The 21,628-nt window shown below is 43.2% G+C and overlaps 1 protein-coding gene across 1 annotated transcript in view; it reads right to left on the reverse strand.

Moving 5' to 3' along the window:
* Window positions 1-21,628, reverse strand: part of PCDH15 (protocadherin related 15) — a 456,551-nt gene that overhangs the window by 98,569 nt on the left and 336,354 nt on the right. Inside the window, exons 16-20 of the mRNA XM_057373749.1 lie at window positions 20,694-20,887; window positions 17,951-18,083; window positions 12,202-12,281; window positions 6,359-6,452; window positions 558-686 (exon numbers count right to left, since the gene is read on the reverse strand). Of these exons, the coding sequence (XP_057229732.1) occupies window positions 558-686; window positions 6,359-6,452; window positions 12,202-12,281; window positions 17,951-18,083; window positions 20,694-20,887 (630 nt within the window). The remainder of the gene's footprint in view (window positions 1-557; window positions 687-6,358; window positions 6,453-12,201; window positions 12,282-17,950; window positions 18,084-20,693; window positions 20,888-21,628) is intronic.

A 21,628-nucleotide genomic window follows, 5' to 3' on the forward strand; every position in this document is an offset into this window, starting at 1 on the left:
ATCCTCATCCAGAAGACCCCCATGAGTTATAAAAATTTACACCTTCAAGCCCTCAAATCAACACTATCCCCTATTTTCATGCCAGACCAGCAATTATTTCACTCAAGGGTTTAACTGATTTTCCCCTTAATGGCCTTGAAATTTCCTCCAGGGGGTGACCACTTCCTATCCCAGGTGTCACTTCCTCAGCAGGTTTGAATTCTGTTTCAAAAGAAATAATTAGAAAATGTGGCAACACTGTTTTAACCCTGAAAATCTGTTACCAGCAAGTTTTTAGAGTGGAATTTCTTTAAAACCAGCTTTTTAATGTGCTTTTTTTTTTTTTATTTTTTTTTCAGGGATGAAGTGTTTCCATTTATTTAGCACAGAGAATAAAACAATTCCAGTATTTTAAAGCCCCAAAACAGGACTTTGTAGTCACAAATGGAGAGTTTCCATTTAAACCAAAGATACTTGGATGCGATTTTCTAAGGCACAATTATTTTGTGCTCTTTCCTCATTGTCTGGACTCTAAAATAAAGAATTGGGTAATAAAATTAACAATTTTAATGACTTACCTTCACTTGACCAACAAAAGCATTGGCTTCCTCTTCCTGCACAGAGAGGTTTCTGGGGAGAAACATGTCAAAAACGGGTGCGTTGTCATTGACATCTGTCACCACAATATTGACAGTAGCAGTCGAGGTCTAGGCAGAAGAAGAACATTATAAGGAAATTTTCTTTCTTTCACAGCTTCACGGGTGACAACCCTACTGTTATTTATTAGACAGAATCACAGGTAAGCAGATTATCCAATTTTTTTCATGCTTTTGTGAAAAAGGAAGCAGTTGAGGAGTTTAGTTTGAATTTTTAGAAGACAAAATAAGGTCAAGATTGACTCATATATTAGAGATGCAAGAAGGATGTAAGATATCCTTTTTTTATATATATACAATATTTTAAGGATTTAAGGAGATTTCATTCTGAGTGGGAGAAAAATCTGAAAATACCAAAATTTGCCAGAAAAACCACTCCAGACCATTTGCTCTGCTGTGCACCCTGAATGTGTTACCATTTCCAAATGGTAATTCCATGGAATTCAGGAAAATAAACACCCTCACATTTTATAAACTGAGGAAAACGTGGTGTTAAATAACAATGGATTAAGGCAAGGATTCCCATTTGGAAAATATTTCTTTTCATCCCAGATCATTTTCACAGGCTGTGGTTGAACATCCACAGCATTTCTTCCCTTTGAGAGGATTTTGTATGAAGAGAGACTGGGAGGAAGGGAAAGAAACATTTGGAATAATTTCCCAAGACTTATCTAAGCATTTTTGGTATTTTTCCCATTTCTGGAAATTCTTTACTCATCCTGAGCTGCCTCCCTGCCAGCCAACACATTTGGGCCAGTGCTCCACTTGTCATATTTTAATTTTCACTTCTGGATTTGAAAGGCAAGATTTTTGTAAAGAAATCATATTTTGCAAGGGAAAAAACCACCTTATTGAGATGCCAAATCAGAAAATTCATTTGCAAAATGTTACAAAATCTTCTTCATAGACTTGCAAGCGTGCTGAAATAAGATCCTGTAATAAGACAAACATTTCAAATAATCCCTGTTTTTATTTTAGTCACTGTTTAGAAAATGATCAGATGTGAATGAATCCAGAATTCACTGTAATAAGACCAGTATTTACAAAAAAAACTTTATTTTTTTATTAACCACAATTTAGCAAAGCATGAGAAGCATTCAAAATCTCTGCATTAGCATCAAGGCCCCTGGGTTTCTCTTCCTTAAAATCAGTAACAACAGACTCTGAGACTGAGAAAGAAAACGGAAAAGCTCCAAAACCCACCTATTTTACCTGAATATAAGAAAATTTGTTATCTCACTGTTATCTCAGTAATGTCCACCTTTAACCTCACGAGGGAGAGCAGGATTTCTCCCCTTCCCACCAGAAAGTGTCGCAATCAAAGATTATGAGCCAAAATCAGCATTTTTACGTCCCCATTAGATGGCTCCAAAGGTTTGTTGAAGTTCCCAGGCTCAGATTGATGTGCTGTTCTGAAAGAGCTTTTATCTGGCACCCAGGATGAACTCTCTGGGCACCCTGTGCCAGGGCCTCCCCACCCTCCCAGGGAAAAATTCCTGCCCAAATTCCCATCTATCCCTGCCTTCTGGCACTGGGAAGCCATTCCCCCCTCTCCAGGCCCTTGGAAAGAGTCTCTCTCAATCTTTTCTGGAAAGTGAATTCACAAATTCCTTAAGGAATCATGAAAAGTTGCAGAGGTTTGTAGTAGACGCTAACAGAAAAACAAGGGGAAAAATAAAAGAAAAAAAACCCAACTCTCTCCACATATTTAAATATCACTAAAAGTCTTTAAAGGAAGTTGAGTGGTTCCCCTAAGTAATGAGAATACCTGATTCCCAACCAGTTTTCTATGGATACTCCACATGCAAATCCAATACAGGAAGGTTAAAAAGCTGCTCAAACTGCTTTGAGGCTTTTCTAAAACAGTCATCAAGCAGGGCTTGGGAAGGAATCCTAATGCTACTCCTGGAAATTCAAGCAGGGGAAAAAACCATCCCAGCCTCACAATGGGTATTTCCTATTCTTATTTCCTATCCTGAAGCAAGCCCTGCTTATTCCAATTTTATAATAAACATAACTCAAACAAAAGATCCACAGCAGCAATTTATAGCTTTCTTAGGGCCCCCTAAACAGTTCTTACATAGATAATTCTTCCCTAAGCAATAATTTTAAAATTTACATTGCCTGCACATATCCTAAGCATGCCAGGCCCTGAGAAATGTAATGGATGATAAATCTGAAGGAAATTGCATATTATTCTTATTTTATTTGTGCCCTGCCATTTAAATTGAAGTTGAGAATTGATGAGAGCATTCTATGCCTTGGAAAGGAAACATTCTTAGCTCTGATGTTGAGCAAGTTTATTAATTTGGACAAACTTGAAGACAAACCTGTCACATTGAGAGATAATTGGTTTGCAAATAATAAAATTGGAGGAAAAGCCTTTATTTGATGATCAAAAAAGGAATGGTAAATAATGCTACTGGTCTACATATCAGGATTTATTGATATTACACTCTAGGAAATTATACTTCAGTGGTCACAGAGCCAACAATTCCATGATTCTATTTTCAGACCTTCTTTCCTTCCATGAGGAGTTAAAAAGAAGTGTCTCCCAACCCTCTCCACCTCTCCAAGCTATAAAGAAGAAAAGCCCAGCTGGTCTGCAAAGAAATTTAGGAGAAAAAACCCTGAGGTGAAGGGAAGGGTAATTCTGGAGCTTGTCAATAATTACACCAATAAGAAAAAAAAAATCCCAATAAGCCTGGAGAGGCAACAAAGAGAAAAACTGTCAAAACACCAAAATCAAACCCCAAGGGAAAGCTCCCAAAATTAAAACCCCTCACTCACCCCAAAAGCAGCAGCACAAGAAACACAGACCCTGATTCCTGTCTCCGTGTATCACTGGAGGGCAAGGGGAGAGCCCAGGAAGGAGTCAGAGGTCGTGGGAAGGCATTTTTAAGATTTGTTTTACTTCCCATTATCCTGCCCTGATTTTGTGGTAATAAAATCAATGGATTTCCCCAAGTTGTTTTGCACATGACAACATTCAGTGAGGGATCTCCCCCGTCCTTATCTCAGCTCCTGAGTCTTTCCTGATAATTTCCTTCCCCGTCCATGGGAGAAGTGAGAAGGGCAGGGACAGAGCAGGCTCAAATCACCACATCTAATTGAAAAAAAACCAACCAAACAAAAAACCCCAAACCAAACCCCCACAATAATAGCAACAAAAAAGCAGTAAAGTCTTTTTCCTTTGAATGTCTTTCAAATTTTAAAGAAACAAGAAAATACAGCAAATAAAACTCAAAAGCTGACTGTAAGCAGGCTTGACTCGAATAGCTGGTTTCATATTGGCTGGAAAGGGATCAGGCTGGGTATGTTACCAGCTAAAATATGTTAATGGGATTAAAATGACATTGTATCTGCCTGGGGAAATAATTTGGGGATTTTAGGCAAACTGCAACAAAGCATCCAGGTGTCATCACTGGTTTTCTGCAGGCACTAAAGGAGTTGCTCACAGAAGTGGGGCTGGATGACAAGGAGCAGGTGAGTGAGCTTGGGGAGCAGTGGGTTTGCAGTTGTAAGGAATCTTTCTTTTTCCTGAAAAGGCACTGTTGCTTCCCAATAAAAATTAGTTAGAAAGCAAAATTCCTCAGTGAAATGGCACTGACTGCTTGGAAAAAGCCCTCAGAAGGGTTTGCACGGCAGCAGCCAGGAGCTGTGAGTGAGTCCTGACCCTCCTCCAGGAGAAGCCTGTCAGACAGCAGGGAGTACATCCAGAAGAGCTGCAAATCAAGGGAATTGAGCAAAGACATTGGGAAGCCTGGCAAATCAGTCACACCCACAGTTTCCTGGCATGGAAAAAGCCTGGGGATTTAATGGCTTGGTTGAGCTGCCCTGTTTCATCCATTTGTTTGTAAAATAAAGGCCAAGGAGCTTATCCAACTTTATTTGTAATCCTGGCAAGCCCAATTCAGAACCCTCTCCAGGTGCTGGCACCAGAAGCTTTGGACAACTGAGTCCTGCTGCTGGACAGTTTTAAGGAGGAAGGTGCCCTACCAGTGACAGAAAATATGAACAGCAGACAGCAGCTCCAGCCAGGTGAGGAACAGTGACAAAGACCCCAAATTGGGGAGGGGAAACAGGCTCAGGCTACAGTGTACCCGTGTTTCACCCTGAGAACCATTGCCACACACCTGCAGCTGCAAAACTCCAGGGGAAAAAAATCCAATTGGATTGAGGGAGGAAAGGAGATAATAAGAGAGCAGGGGCTGGATTTGTTGAGTGGATTTTGTTGTTGCAGCGAGTAACAAGAACTTCCAAGAGGTGTTCAACAGCACAGTCTGTTAGAGCAGACAGACAGCTCTAAAGGAGCCCTCCATGGTTTATTTGGGGTGATTTTTCCAGAGCTGAGCTTCAAACATCCTCTCTCAGCTCACATAACAACTATTTCCTGCTAAGCAGCATGCCATGATTAGCAGGATTGCCTTTCAAAGCCCCAACTATCAACTTCTGAGTGCTAGAATTAATCTGCTGGTCACTTAATCCTGGGGCAAAGCAAATTAATCTCTCCCTAGATGAAAGGAAGAGTAAGGATCTTTTCAGTCCTTTTTTTTTTTTTTTACACCCTAGAGAGTATTTGAGGAGTGTAACACAGGCTGAACCAACACAGAAATTCCTTATTCACATCCTCAGATTCCCCAGGTGGACGTTGGAGATCAAAACAACTGAACTCACAGCTGGGGGAGCAGTTTAAGAGGAACACACCCACAAATATTAAGATGAATTTTCATGAAAGCTGTAATCAGATTTTTCATGGAAAAGGCATAGACTCTGTTATAATACTCCATGCTGCCACTGAATGGTATAAAAGCTGTAAACTTCCTCCATATTTTGGGGTGTGGGGGAAAAATTCTGACTCAATCCTGAGCAGGAAGGCAAAGCCTATAAAGTGAAGAAGCTAAAATGAGCATGAGTTAGGAAAAATACAAGAGATTTAATTCTGCCATGATGATCACAGACCCAGATCCCAGAAATTTCATGATCACTCCATAGCAAGGTGCCAGAGATGTCTCTGTTTCAATCTCAAAGCCTTCCAAAATATTAACCCTGTTATTTATTAATTATTGGAGGTATTATTTTAGATCTGCCCTTGTACACAAGGTCAGATATGCAGAGATTTCTCTTCCATCTGTGCTGCTAATCTATGGAAGAGCTGCTGCACTCCCATGTACTTTGCACAGTCCAGCTCCAAACTTTCAGGAAAAGTAATTCCATTGCCTCTGCTTGGTCAATAAACACATAACCTTAAATAGTTCACAATTTTACAGTATGGAAATTGAAAATACCACCATTTTTTTATACTAAACACAAATGTAGCAGCAGTTTGTAGGGTTGGTTGTGGGGTCATGGAGCAATGCAAACATGTAAGACTTGGATATAACTCCTGATAAAAAAATGCTGTTTTTTTTTTAAGAGAAGTGGCCCTTTTTCAGACTTTTTTGGAAGGCTGGACAGTCAGTTGTGGGAAAAGGGCTGGATAAAGTACAGATCACTGATACAGCTTCCCACATCTGGGAAAGGGAAGAAGAGGAGCAGGTATTGAAGAGCACAGAGAAGAAACAGAAGATGAACATCGGTGAATCCACAAAACCTTGGCTGCCGAGGAATCACACAAAGCACGATCCGAGGCAGTGACCCACTGGGCTTCACCCACACCAGCCAAAGGAAAACTGCCCCAGATTTCAGATATTCTTGGCCAAGATCCATGAAAGGACACTCACCCCATCGGGTCTGCCGTCCGAGGCGGTGACGATGAGGATGTAGCGGTCGGTGCTCTCCCTGTCCAAGGGCTTTGCCAAGGCCAGCAAGCCGGAGCTGGGAATAAAACACAACCAGGACATGTTAGAGGACAGCTGGGAGAGCACCTGAGCTCCCACCAAGCTTTGGAGCTTGTAGGCTGATAAAAACCAGGAGCCAATTGCTGATGCTTTCCACTCAGATACGAGGAATAATCCTGGATTTAAATATCGCCTTAGTGAGATTATAAAAACATGAGCTGCACTGAACACAGCACCCTGATGTGCTCCTGCTGCACTTTAGCTATTTATTGAATCATCCAAACCTTTTTATTTAGTATTTTTACTATTAGTACTGCAATAAATGAGAAGAGAGAATGGCAATCACTGAGGAGTCCCAATAGCCGGCAGGATTGAGCAGGAAACCCTGGGAATAGAACACACAGAGTTCAGGGTGAGTCTCCTTAGGGAGAGGCCACTGGRGACAGCTACACATGGTGTAACTTCAGAGTAAGAGCTGCAAACACCCCCTAATAATTGAATATTGCTGTAGGCACAAAGGCTGTGGAAAATGAATCCCAGAATGGTTTTGGCTGGGAGGGACCTTAAATCTCATCCAGTTCCACCCTCTGCCATGAGTAGGGACACCTCCCACTACTCCAGGGTGCCCCAAGCTCCATCCCAACTGGCCTTGGGCACTGCCAGGGAATCAGGATATTGGATTATTGTCCATTTTAAAGAACAACAAAGGAAGAGTTAAAAAGTAAAACCATATTTGAAAACATTGCAAATTCCTGTAACAACTGATAAATAACGTATCGAGAATTTTGGATCTAATTTCCTCCTGCAGATGTCTGGAAGCCTCCCAGTGGGACAAGATGCCACCAGGGAGTCATTACTTTTGTGTCAGGAAGGATAAGGAAGGCCCAGTGTGGATAATCCTGCCTCAGGAAGTTGAACTCAGCTTAACTGTGCTGGCACCAGAGCCCTGAGCTGCCCCAAAGCTGCACATTTCATTCCCAGGATTTTGGTGCCTGTTGGAACCCGGGCAAGGCTGTGACCAAGTGACATGCCTCCTAAATCTACAGAGTATTTAACAGCTCTGGATCCAGGGTGACAGTGATCCCGGGCAGCTTCACCCATGGAATCCCACCAAATGTCTTAAGGAAAATGGAACAGCACAAGATTTTATAGCCCAAAATCCACACCAGCTGGGATCTGGAGATCCCGTACCTTCCCATGCATTATTCCATTGCCAATGGATGGATCAGATACGAGCAGGGATCAGGCACAGCTTTGAATTTTATTGGCTGCACCCACATGCAATATTCAGGACCCAGAGCATGAACAGTGACTTGGGCACAGGTTTTATTAAAATGGAAAATCCAAACGAAGTCACAAATTCCCACCAAACCAGAAGGCGTCCCTGGCTGGACTTCTCCAGAACACTTGGATATGCTATACCTGGACCTAACAGTGTTTCTTTTCTCAAAGTTATAAATTTCTGCGGGGTTCCTGCTCTAACTTCCTACTCTCGAAGACGATACCAGCAAACTGGTTCCAAGCCAAGCCTTTTTCCCAACAAATCCCAGTATTTCCTGGCAAGCTGTTCCTTCCAATAAATACCACAAAACCTGGTGGAAACTGTGAGTGGGAGCACAATTCTCCCCCAGGATTGAAAGGCGGTGGGGAATATTTCAGATGCTCCAGTCAATCTGCCTTGTGGCTATCCAAGGAAAACTTGGGTTTGTGTCCTGTTGAGCATCCTTCAGAAATGGTTGATCTGAAATACTTCCCTGGAAGTTAGCAAAAACCAGTGGGAAATTAATTTTGTGAATGGTTTTTAACCCTTTAATATGAAGCTGACATATCTTGGATCCTGGACAGAGGAGAATGGAACCTCCAGCACCCTCATCCTCCTTTCCTGGGTAGGATTCCAGATGCTGAAAATTCCTTTTCCAGGAGAAATGATGCTCCAAAGAGAAAGGGCAAAGTGCAACACTATGAAAAGGGACAGACCTGAGAGAGTTTCTGCATATATATTTATATTTTTTAATACAGAACCACATATTATTATTAAATAGAAATAATTCTATAAATGTTTAATATAATCACATATTATTACTATTAAAATTATATTTATATATTTTAATTAACCCATATTATTATTAAAAATGTATAGCTACAGTTGTTATATGTATTACACTACTATGTATATAGCCATAGTTATTATAACTATAAATATAATAGCTATATATCATTAAAATACATGTGCATGGATATTTGTATGATTATACACAGACAAATGTTAAAATTCCATATATGCATCAAATAAAGGGCATGATTCATATTTTGTATCTACCAATATGAAGGTATTAAAATATATCTGCAATTTTAAATACTTGATTAGTGTCATTGGGTTACTAATCCTAATTTGATTAAGACTTTAATTAGAGTATGGAAAATTCTTAGTTTAGCAGACAGAGAAGGCCACAAGATAGCAAATCAATCATCCATAATATATAATTATATGAATATAAAGAAATATATTTAATAAATTAAATATAGATTTTTTTTTGTATAGAAATACCTGTTTTTCAGCATTTGTCCAAGAATTTACAATAAAAAAAAAATTTAGGGGACGAAGGAGTAAATAACACATAAAATACTTCAGTGATAAATTAATAATTAAAAATATAAATCAAAGTGGAGCTGAGAATAAACTACTGACATCAAACACTGACCTGCATAAATCCATGTGCACTTCTCCAATATTTTCTACCAGATCCTCTTTTTTATCTCCTTCCTACCACTGGAAAAATTACACTTTGCTATCTCTTTCAATAGATGAACCTCAGTCAGAAGACAGACTAAATTATCAACATCCTAAATTAGAAAGATCCTAAATTCTATATCCAAAATTATCAAAATCCCTGTGTTTTCATTCAGGATTCTAATTCCTGTAACACTCCAGCTTTCCATCCTCACTCTTCCAGGGAACATAAGGAGGTATGGAATTAGCAGAGATGGTTCTCAGGTTTTTGTGCCAGAGAAGAAGGAGCAAAACCATCACACAATCCTCAGACTGAGGAGGAAAAAGATGGAGTAGGGAGATGTAAAAGCAGGAATATCCAATCCTTGTGCTGCCAGGAAGGAATTACACAGGAATTAGCTGGATAATCCAGGAAGGAAAACCTGGAAAAGGAAGGAAATCCAGGCTGGATTATCCAGAAAAAGGGAGAGGGAATCCTGATCATGGCTCTGCCTTGGCCTTCACATACCTAAAATTGAGATAAATTCCTGCAGCCTTACAGCACTCCCACTAAAGATGTCTTATTTAATATCATTCTCCTTTAATCGATAACACATTTCAGAATCCAGGAAAGAAGAAGGCAAAAGGCTGAAGGAAACTTGGCCCAAAACGTTTTCCAAGAGGAAAACACTTCAAGGAACTCTCCTTTTTTTTCCAGGAGGGGCCAGGAGCACCCCAAACATGCTCAGATTTGTGGGGGCTGTGAGGCTGGGGGGTCAGGGGATGGGCATGGTGGATACAGGAGGAATTCAGCTGGGAATTCATTCCCATGCCCCCTTGAACTGCTTGCTTCTGGGTATGGCCACCCTGCTCTCATCCCAAGCTGGACAACATATGGATCCGGATTCCAGGGGATCTTCATGCCAGAAGCTGGCCTGGATTTCCACAGGTTTTTTAAGCCTCTCTGGTCTGGAGAACTGCCAGGAATTTTATGGTGTGGTGTGAAGGGTGCTGGGATAAGCAGGGGCTGGTGAAACAAAAACTCACTGAGTGACCCCTTGGAAGCAGCTCTTGTGTAGCCAGGTGGGATTATTCATGCTTAAAGTGGAAAAGTGTCACTTTACTATCACTGTAATCCCTATTTGGAGCATTGTAGCCAGGTGGGATTATTCACCTTCTTAACCTACAGATCCCCTTTGGATCATCTCTTGTGTAGCCAGGTTGGATTACTCAGGTTAAAATCAACAAATGTTACTTTACTACCACTGTAACCCCTCTTTGGAGCATCTCTTACATAGCCAGGTTGAATTATTTCCCTTCAAAATCAACAAATGTTGCTTTACTACCACTGTAACCCCTCTTTGGAGCATCTCTTACATAGCCAGGTTGAATTATTTCCCTTCAAAATCAACAAATGTTGCTTTACTACCACTGTAACCCCTCTTTGGAGCATCTCTTACATAGCCAGGTTGAATTATTTCCCTTCAAAATCAACAAATGTTGCTTTACTACCACTGTAACCCCTCTTTGGAGCATCTCTTACATAGCCAGGTTGAATTATTTCCCTTCAAAATCAACAAATGTTGCTTTACTACCACTGTAACACCTCTTTGGAGCATCTCTCTTGAAGCCAAGTAGGATTATTCCACCTTCTCAACTCACAAACGGTGCTTTACTGACACTGTAACCCCCTTTTAGAGTATCTCTTGTGTAGCCAGGTGGAATTGTTAATGTTTTAAGCAAAAATGGTGCTCTACTAATACTGTAACCCCTCTTCAGAGCATCTTTTGTGTAGCCAGGTGGGATTTTTCAGGGTCAAATCAACAAATGGTGCTAACTACTGCTGTAACCCCCGTTGTGGAGCATCTCTCTTGTAACCAGGTGGGATTCTTTATGTTCTAAGTCAACAAATTCTTCTTTACTGACACTATATCTCCTCGTAGGAGTCTCTCTCTGTAGCCAGGTGGGATTATTCACCTTCTAAATCAACAAATCCTGTTTTATTACCACTGTAACCCCTCTTTGGAGCATCTCTGTTTAGCTCTTGTAGATGATCCAAGTTCTAAAGGTGCCAGAGGAGGTCAGGCTGAGTTACTCCATGTCAAGGAGAGGCTTACTTCCATCACTTGGGCAGGAATCCCTACAAAACTCTAATCCCAAGCCATGGATAACACCAGCTGCCCAACATCAATCCCTGCTCTGGCCTCCCCAGGGAAGGAAACGGTCCCCTCTCCAAACTGTTCCTTCCCTCTCCTGCCAAGCCTTTGTCAGTCCTGGTGGATGGCAGCACCAGAACCTCCTGGGATCTTCAAGGCTTCATTCCTGAAGGATTTGCTGCTCCATGAATTTATCAGCCAGAGCTCAGCTAGACCATCCAAATTTATCTCAGGAGGTTTGGGTGTTTAGGTTCACAATCTCTCCCTCTCACCAAATTAGGATTATTTTGCACCATAAATAATCCTGGTTACTTTTGTCTCATCATTTGCTGTGGGAAGTCAGCTCACCTTCTCCTTTCCTTCTGCAAGGAAAAGGATACTTTGGATTGCAAATAATAACTGACAACATGAAAATAATGCCTCATAATAGGTAAAATAAGAAAAAGGGTGGTAGGCCAGGCCCAGACCAATCTGGCATTTATAATTTCGTAATAAAAACCCTCTCTTTCTCACTCTGTTTGTTGGAATTCAATTTAAGGAAAACACAATTTTTAAACACTGCTCAAAAGGCTTTTCACTACAGGCTAAACCAGAAGAAGCCAGGGAATTAAAGCAGAAATTGTCCCTGTCATTAGTCAGAAGCTGACAGGTAAAAGGATTTTAATTAATCCCTGGCCACTCTTTTCAATGGAATCTTTCCACCTCAGTGAGCTCTCCCTACCTGAAGTGTTTAAAATAAATCAACAGTGCCCAGTGCCAACCCCCAGAGTGCAATTCAGCTCCTAGAACTCTCACAGATGGCTGAGAGCCCCTGGAAGGAGCAGCTGAAGGTGTCTGAGCACAAACCCTTCCTTGCAGCTCTCACATTCCCTGCACTGACAAGTTCCAAGTATTTTTTTTCCTAAGGGTTTCCCACTTACCTTTGAGAGAGATTAAAAACTTGTTGAGGATCTCCATTCTGAATGAGGTATTTGATGGGGTCGCCCTCTCTATCGAAAGCCTTTAGGGAAGGAAAAAAGAGGATGAAATCAAGTCAGTGGCAAAAGCTTCTTTTCTTCCCTTCCATGTGGAAACTGGGGAATTAAGGTTTAGGAAAGTTTCCCACAGGGATGACACCAATCCCTGTTTCTAAGGCAACTCTGGTTATTGATGGGCTACTCAAGATAAAGCTGGAGCACATCAGAGTTCTTATACTACACAGAAATGACAATATCCTGAATACAGGGTTGTTAATCACTATTAATTATGAGTAATTATCTAATTATCAAAATACAGCTATATCCAGCAGCAGGAGTATGAAATTCAGGCTTTAATCATTCACTTCTGTTTTTCTGCAGCTCCAGACTGATTAAACTGAACTCTTGGTTTCCTTTCTTCCCATTCCTCATTTCCAGTTCTGTTCCAGATCCCACTTTCTGTTATTTTACCAGAATCCCAAATCTTTGGTTTATGCTCCAGTGAGCCCCAACTGCAGTATTCACCCTCCACAATAATTTGCTTTTTGTGGGGTGAAACCTCTAAGAATAAATGTTACCAGCACCAAAACCATATTCCACCTATTAGGTGGCAAAAAAACTTCAGAAGTTGAATAAGCTACTTTTGATGTCTCTCCTGGGGCCATGTGATGCTCTAAGAGGTCAACCCCCACTTTGCTCCTGTCAGGTTGTTGCTGTGGACCACAATCAAGCGTTGTGTAGCTTTGAGCTGACCAGCCAAAAAGCAGTTTTTAAGATAAAAAACTCAGAAAAAATAACAAATAACCCAACTCAAGCACCCCCCAAAATTCAGAGCATAAGCACAAACCATTTCCATGTGCAGGCAAAGCAGGGAATGCAGCAAGAAAACAACCTGACTTAAGCAAATAAAAAACTGGGGCTATGTCAGATGGAGAGGACATGCACAAAGAGAAAGAAGAATTGGATAGGGACTAAGTCAGAAAACGTCAAGGCAAAACTGGAAGAGGAACAGTTTGAGAGAACCCAAAAGATGACGGAAATGTTTAAGCCACAGAAGGAACCTGAGGAGGTTTGAAAAGCAGAAGGGATGATGTTGAGAAGGTCAAAGAGGTAAAACTGCTTCTGTTCCAGCTCCAAACTAAATTACCTGGCACAAAACTTCAGGTGTGAGCTGGGCAAGAGTCAGGCAGAGCAGATGTTCATGAACAGAGCAGCTGTAAATCAGTTGCTGGAGTACAAGCCTGCTGAAGCCCATCCTGTTATATAAAAAGGGCTCATCTCAAAGCCAGCAGAGGTTTTCTTTGAGCACTCCCAGGGGACAAAATTTGCTGGAGAGCCAGCACAAGGTGCATCTTTTGTGGAGGAATGAGCGAGGAAATCACAGACCAGGCAGGTGGAGCGCCATTCCCAGAAACCCACAGATCTCCAAATTACATTTGTGAATTCCCTGCAATGCCAATGCAGAGGTGGATAACACAGAGCTAAATTTCTCCAGAACAGCAGGATGTTGAAGCAATTTAATCTGATTTTCCAATGGACAACAGCTCCCAGGGCAGAAGCTATAGATCAATACAGCAGCTGAGCCATGGGGAGGGCTTTTCCCACTGTTTGATGGGGCTTTTTCTTAAAGAAGTTTTGACAACATGGTCTCCCAGTGGAAGGTGGGATTAAGCAAGAATTAAACCCATCATCAAAATTAAGGCCAGGCAGCAGTGGGTTAGAACTGTTAGTACTGACCCAGTTCTGCACTGGTGTGTAAAGATCTTCCAGCACTCATCAGTATCCCCATCCACACCATCAACAGCAGACTGGGAAAATCGGGAAAACTGCTTATAAAATCTATAGGTGGCACTGAGTGACGGGAGGTGTGGCTGGAGTTTGGATCTCCTTGGCCTGAGGATATGAACAGTAAGGATCTGAGCCAAGAACACAAAATGCTACAAACACTGGAGGCAGTAAATGTGAGGAGCTGCCATCTCTGGGGACTGTCCTTGATCCTAAAGCACCAAAATCCCCTTGCTAATCCTGTCTTTAGCCCTTTGTCCTCCTTTAACTTCCCCACAGGGCATCCTGCCCTCTCTTCACACTGATTTATCTCAGGGAATTGTTATGGGCTGCACTCACTCAAAACAAGTCAGGGGGCTCTCAGAAAGCCAGGAAATCAAAGACTAGCTGTAGCGGATTTTGTTTTCTCCTTATCCCCAAAGAAAATTCACCTTTCAATCCAATTGCTTAAGAAAAAAAAAACAATGGGGGAGAAGTTCATAATTACTTTCAAAAACTCCTGTTTTCTTGAAAAGCAAAGAACAGGAAGTTCTTACATACAGAAAAAAAAAAAAAAAAAAAAAAAATACAGAAAAAAAAAAAAAAAAAAAACCACTGGGGGCAAGGGAGAAGAGCAACCTATTCCTAATCTTTTCCAGATCAATGGCATAGAGTGATTCCTTAAATTGCACACAACAATTCCATGTCAACTCCTTGTTCAGCACAGAACCGGACTCTGCTAACAGCCCTATTTATTCTCCAGACTCTCAGAAAAACGATAACATTTGCATGTTTTAATTAATAATGGCTGGCAGAACATGAAGCCGTAAATGCCTCCCAGGCATGCAATAAACTCTGAGCTTTATTTACAAATTAATGCAGTGGAGATCGTTTAATATTGCATTAATCTAAAATGTTGTTAATTAAAACACCAGTCAAGACCAACCGGGTGCGTAGGAAAGTAAATAAGAGGATAAGAAAGAAATAAACCCCTCCATCATCGGTATAAGAAATTTTAATGGACAAGAAAAAAGTGAATTTTATTTTTCCAGACTCTAAATGGCAAATGTAAAGCAGCTGCATTTGCATTGTTACCAGCCCTGATGTTTTGCAGATCTTCAGATTTGGTTATTTGGGAATACTTGAACAATTTTGCAGGCTTGCTCCAGGATTATCCAACCCTCCTGCTGTATGCAACACTACCAAATTATTACTAACAGAGATGTGTAAAAGCATAATTTCTTAACCTGCACCAGCCCAAGCACGGATTGGATTGATATGACTCAGGAAAAGACACATCAGTGTGAAAATTTACAGTTCAGTATTTCAGGCCCGGTGATATTTCGTATTACAATGGAGTAGAGGAAATCTCTTAAGGCACTGCTAGAATTCCACAAAAATCAAACCAAGGTGTTTAATTGGGAACTTTCTGTTATCTGGAAAAGGCACCCCAGGATTTGTCATCTGAAATACTCAGTTTAGGAGCATTTAAATTGTCTTGGTGGATTTTACACATCAGGGAACAAAGGAAGATGAAAACAGAAAGATGCGACACACAGAAGATGTCCTTTCATACAGATGGGTTTTGAATGCAGGATGAGGGAGCTGGACTTGGAATTGGGTTGGAAGGGACCTAAAATTCCATCCCATTCCACCTTTTCCAGGGGCAGGGACACCTCCCACTGTCCCAGGCTGCTCCCAGCCCCAATGTCCAGCCTGGCCTTGGACACTGCCAGGGATCCAGGGGCAGCCACAGCTTCTCTGGGTACCCTGTGCCAGGGCCTGCCCACCCTCCCAGGGAACAATTCCTGCCCAATGTCCCATCTGTCCCTGCCCTCAGGGAAGTCATTCCCTGTGTCCTGTCCCTCAAGGCCTTGTAAAGGGTCCCTCTCCCGCTTCCGCATTTCAGGTTCAGGACCACCAGCCCTACGAGACATACAGTGCTGGATGAACACCCAAAGCTGAGGCCAAGCATATTTAGGATTTACAATCAACTATTTTTCATAAGTCCCAGGATTCCTGAGGCTGAAAAAGCCCTCCCAGCCCATGGAGTCCGGGCTGATGTGCCCAGTGCCCACCTTGTCCCCAGCCCAGAGCTCTGAGTGCCACCTCCAGCCCTTCCTKGGACACCTCCAGGGATGGGCACTCCAAAGCTCCCTGGGCAGCCCCTGCCAAGGCCTGAGCACCCTTTCCATGCAGAAATTCCTGCTGATGTCCACCCTGAGCCTCCCCTGGCCCAGCCTGAGGCCGTTTCCCCTTGTCCTGTCCCTGTTCCCTGGAGCAGAGCCCGACCCCCCCGGCTGTCCCCTCCTGTCAGGGAGTTGTGCAGAGCCACAAGGTCCCCCCAGAGCCTCCTTTGCTCCAGGCTGAGCCCCTTTCCCAGCTCCCTCAGCCTCTCCTGGGGCTCCAGGACCCCCTTCCCAGCTCTGCTCCCTGCCCTGGACACACTCCAGCCCCTCCGGGGCTCTCTGGCTGGAGGATCCTGAACTGGACACAGCCCTCGGGGTGCCACAGCTGGGCCAGCACAGAAGGGGCTGTTTGGGATTGAGTGAAACATCAAAGCAGATTATTCCACTGGAGCTTCACTTTCCAACCACATTTAAATCCCCTCAAATCCTTCCATACTAAAGCCTACCCAGAGGTTTTCTGCCTCCCAAAATCCTTCAGCCACAGCTTCCAGCACCTGTCACAAATGTTCCTATTTCTCAGCATGCTCCTGGCTGCTCTTCTTCTTGGGGCTTCCAAAGCCCTGTGTCTCCCACCGGGCAAGAGAACATTTATGAAAAGTTTGGCCCTTCCATCACTCCCCACAGGCGCCACAGCTGTGCCAGCAGTTAATTGGCAGCACAGAGCTAAATGAGCCATCCTCCCTCAGCACCATACCAGTGTAACCGGCCGGAAAAATCCCAATCTTTCAGCAGGAAACCATTTTGGTGGGAGCTTTCCCATCCACCTGCTTCAGGGAGTCCATGAGAGCTCCTTTATTTCCCTCCTGCCGAACACAGCGTTAAGTTCCTGATCCCTCAAAACAAATCTTTCAGAAAGAGTTGCTGTTCATCTCTCTGTTTGTACAGCTGGTTTTCGGGCAGAACACGATGCAGGAAATAAGGAACAGTAAATAAGGGAGGAGAAAAGTGATTTTTTGACCACCATCCTGACCAGGGGAGGTCTGCTGCTGGTGCATGAGGATGAGGAAGGTTCCTGCTCCTGGACTTGGCCAGAATCTGCTCCATGATCCCTGATCCCAGTGCACAAGGTCCCCCGATCCTGGCCCTGGCAGCACTGGGACCTCCGCCCCCTCCCAGCCTGCTGTTACACACCAAGGGGAAGAAATCTCTCAGGCATTTCTCAAAGATGATAGGCTAAGGAAGGCAAATTGCCAAAAATCACGCTGAAATCCCCCATGAATGAGGCACTGAAGCTCCTCTGATCTGGCAAATGTAGGGAGAGATTTTAACACAAGGAATCACGGGCTGGTCAAATTTTCAGCCACTCATGGGGTTATTTTCTAATACAGTCATCCCAGAATCCCAGAATGGTTTGGGTGGGAAGGGACTTTGAAGATCAACTTGTTCCACCCCCAGCTGTGGGCAGGGACACCTCCCACTGTCCCAGGCTGCTCCCAGCCCCAATGTCCAGCCTGGCCTTGGGCACTGCCAGGGATCCAGGGGCAGCCACAGCTTCTCTGGACAGTGCCATTTGCAGCCTGAAGCACCTTTTGCCATATTTAAAACAAAAAAAAAAAAAAAAAAAAGAAGCTACAGAAATAGCCATTTCTATATACTCTACCTCAAATGGGGCTGTTGATGAGAATTAAATAATTAATCCCTAGAAACTGCCCTTTATGCATGGACTGGCTTGTGCATGGCATGGACACAAACAGTGGGAAGGTTTCAGGGTGTGGTGAAGGTTTCAGGGAATGCCAGGGAATGCAGGGAAGCCTCTGTACCTGCAGGTTCAACAGAACAGCTCCGACCCTCATGGCCTCGCTGACCTCCAGGCTGTACATGGGCTGTGGGAAGCGKGGGGGACTCTGGTTGTTGGGAGGCAGCACCTCGATGTAAACGGTGGTGATGGAGCTCCTGTAGTGCAACGGTGGAGAAACCAGTCAGAACCAGGCAAAACCAGGTGAAACCAGTAAGGCAAAACCAGTCAGAATCAATAAATCCAACCCATGAGGCAACCCACAATGGCTGCCTTTCACACTGTGTATTCTTGGGCTCTAGCAGCCTTTCTTTCTTCCTTTGAAAGCTCCAGGATATATTTTTCCTTCTGGATCAAAAAGAAAGCAGGCTGACAGATGAACAGGAAGAAAAGCTCCAGAACTTCCCCAAAGTAGCCCAGAGTGGTGTTCTTCCAAAACAGAGCAGTGAGACAGCAGCACACTCCCCAGACAAACAGCTCCCAGCGCTGTGTCCTCTGCCAGAGCAGCACAAATCCCCAGCTGGGAACTGCTCCTGCCATGCACAACAGCCACCTCTGGAGCATCCCTGCTGGCAGACAGTTTGCTCCCTTTCCTGGGAAAAGAGGGAGCAGGGAATGTTGGCAGAGAGGGTAATGCTGGGAGAAACGATGCACGCAGCTTTCTGTGAGGCTGCTGCACTGCTGTGTGTCAATAATGCCCATTTCAGAGCAATAAATCCCATTTCAGAGCAATAAATCCTATTTCAGAGCAATAAATCCCATTTCAGAGCAGTGGCAATGCAGGAGGCTAGAAATCCCTGGCAAACCCTTCAGCTGCACTGAATCCCTATCCCAAATAACTGACAACTATTCATAATAATAAATAAAAATTATTAATATTCTCTACCATAACAAAATAGTAGTTCTTAATTATTAATCAATTATTTTATAATTATTTTATAAGTTATTAAAATCCTGGCAAGAGTTTTCCACTTCTTTTTTTGCCTTGAAGACATTTTCAGAGGAGGAAGTGATGCCTGATGATTTTTGGTTTTCCTTTTTACACTTGCTGTACCCTCTATGCACCATCCTGTACCCTTTAGCTTTGCATGCTTGTCATTCCTGTAGCCTGATATTCCAGCTTAGTTTTGGAGTTCTGCTGGGCAGAGACCAAATATCCTCAGGAAGGAGTCAGTGTGCCCTGTGCTATCTTAAACCCGAGCTCAGCCTTGGGTGAAGCCTTCTGTCCAGAACATCCTGTGTAAACTGGGCTCTGGCCTCATCTGGGGGGGATTCATTAGAATAGGGGGACATTACTGCATTTGTGAAATTTCTTATTGGGGAATCCTAGATAGATATGCTAATTCCTGATATCTATAAAATTTGTGCTATACACGGGTGTGCATTCTGCCATCAAGTTGTGCACCTGGGATCCCAAAAACCGAGGCAAAACCCTTTTATCGCCTTAACCATGTCTGTGTCATTAAAAACTGGCCATCAAGGCAACAGAAGCACAGGCTCCCAACATCCATCCTTAGAAATACATATTTTGAGATGCATAAAGTTTTCTCTGGCACAAAAGGAGCTGATGGCAATCAGAGCTGTAGTGTGGGGTCACAACCATGGGGATCTCAAACTCTCTGAAGAGGAATTTCTGGTTTTTGGCCTTCACTTTAAAGCACTACACAAAATAAATGCATAATTGTCCTCAATCTTCTCCTCTGCACTACCAGCAGCCTGCTACCAGCCTTGAGAGAGAGCTTATCCAAAAAGCAAGCAGAAGGGAAAGGAGATTGAAATTCAGCCAGGACACTTTTACCAGATGTTGATTTTATGAACAACTTAACAATCTGAATGGAACAGTAATTATAAAATATGTGCACAACAGCACGAGCTGCTTTCTTGGAGACATGATAGAGGCAGCAGGACCTGAGGAAAATCCCGGTATTGAAATCCCCCCCCTTGTGTTTTCTTTCCTTCTTATGTTTCCCATCTGAAGAAGAGGTTTTCATGTCACAGTTGTGGGAGATTTAAATGCTGGAAATTCATGCTCCTATCTGTCCTGCTCTTTGGACAAGAAAGTTGTCACATTATCAGAAAATGAGATTTTTTGCTCCCCTTGCACCTTCATGAAATGGCATTTTGGCACAACTGCCACATTTAGGACATGCAGAAACAGGTAAGCAGGGCTTGATACCTTTGCTGCATGTGTAGATCATAGAATGGTTCAAGTTAAAAGGCCACCTTTAACATGATGACGGTTTTCCATCCCCTGCCTAAACCCTAAATTTGCAGCCTCCTCTTCTTTATCAGCTGGGGGAAAACAGAAACATTCTGCCCTTGGGAGTTTGGGTCTTAGTGGGGACACTGCACACGCTACACCCGGAGAGGGTCTTCAGCTCAGCAACCCATTACTTGGGATCTTTTGTGTGTTTTCTGAACAAAAAAATATCTCCCCTCTCACTGGCTTTCTTCCTTCCATCCCTTCTCAGTGAATGAACACGCACGCACAGAGACAGCACAACCGGGAACTTTTACACTTTTAAACAGTCCTTGGCTACCAAATTAAACTGGGAAAACCCAGCACTGTAGGGAAAACATCATTAAGGACCACAAAGGGCAAGAATTCTACCGCGTTGCTTTAACCAAAGGCAACCCTTACTCCAAACAGGAGGCACAGAATTGTATCCCAGCAATGGGGATGACAGCCCTGGGGGTGTGGGGCGGGTGTTCCTGCTGAGCTGCTGGGTTAACAAGGCTTGAGGCTCGTTAGAAGATGCATTAATTACCTTCTCTGCGTGGGGGGAGCACTGTCAGAGGCTCGGACCGTGAGGGCATAGGAGCGCCCCACCTCCAGCAGCACCTCGGGAGCCACGGTGATGAGGCCAGTGCGAGCGTCGATGACGAAGTGTCCCTGACTCCCCGCCAGGATCTCGTACACCACCAGGCCATTGTCCCCTTCATCTGCATCCAAAGCTGTCAGCTGCAAGGCAAAGCCATGGGGTCAACAGGGAGCCACCTCTGGGAATGTGGCTCGGGAAGCGGAGAGGGGAACTCAAACATCTGGAACACGTGCAGGAATTTCTGAGTGCTGCATGACAAAGATACAGCTGAAATTAAGGGTAATAGGTGTAAGAACACCATGAAGCAGAGAAAAACTGTTTGCTAAAGAATGCAAGCCAATTATTTAAAGATACAAATTAAGAAAACCTAATTAAGAGTTTATTCTCTGTGGGTTGGAGTTTTTAAGACTTTCTATAAAGGCAGAAGCGAGAAGATGCTTTTTGGGTAGCATTAGTAATGAGAGGGTTCTATCTGTTTCTTTCTTTCCCATCCCTCTCTCCACTTAAAGGATTGTATTTATTTATTTTCCATCCCTCTCTCCATTTTTCCAGATGACAGCCTTGGTAACCCAGGAAGTCTCACATCCTGGCATTCCAAGCCCTGGAGAGCAACCTTTTTATTAATTGCATTAATTAATGCACTTACTGCTATGGCAGCTGATTGGAAGGGAAATGGCAGCTGTTCCCATATGGATACACGCTTGGAATCATGGAATCATTCAGGCTGGGAAAGCCCTCTAAGATCATCAAGTCCAACCATTAACCCAGAATTACCAAGGCTACCACTGACCAATGTTCCCAAGTGCCACATTGTCTTTAAATCCCACTGAGAAAAATCTAAATCCTGGTATTAGACCTAAATGCTGTTGGTGAATGGAATG

This window comes from Malurus melanocephalus, unplaced genomic scaffold, assembly GCF_030028575.1.
Source record: "Malurus melanocephalus ecotype Western Australia unplaced genomic scaffold, MMel_1.1 scaffold_207, whole genome shotgun sequence".
Classification (NCBI taxonomy): domain Eukaryota; kingdom Metazoa; phylum Chordata; class Aves; order Passeriformes; family Maluridae; genus Malurus; species Malurus melanocephalus.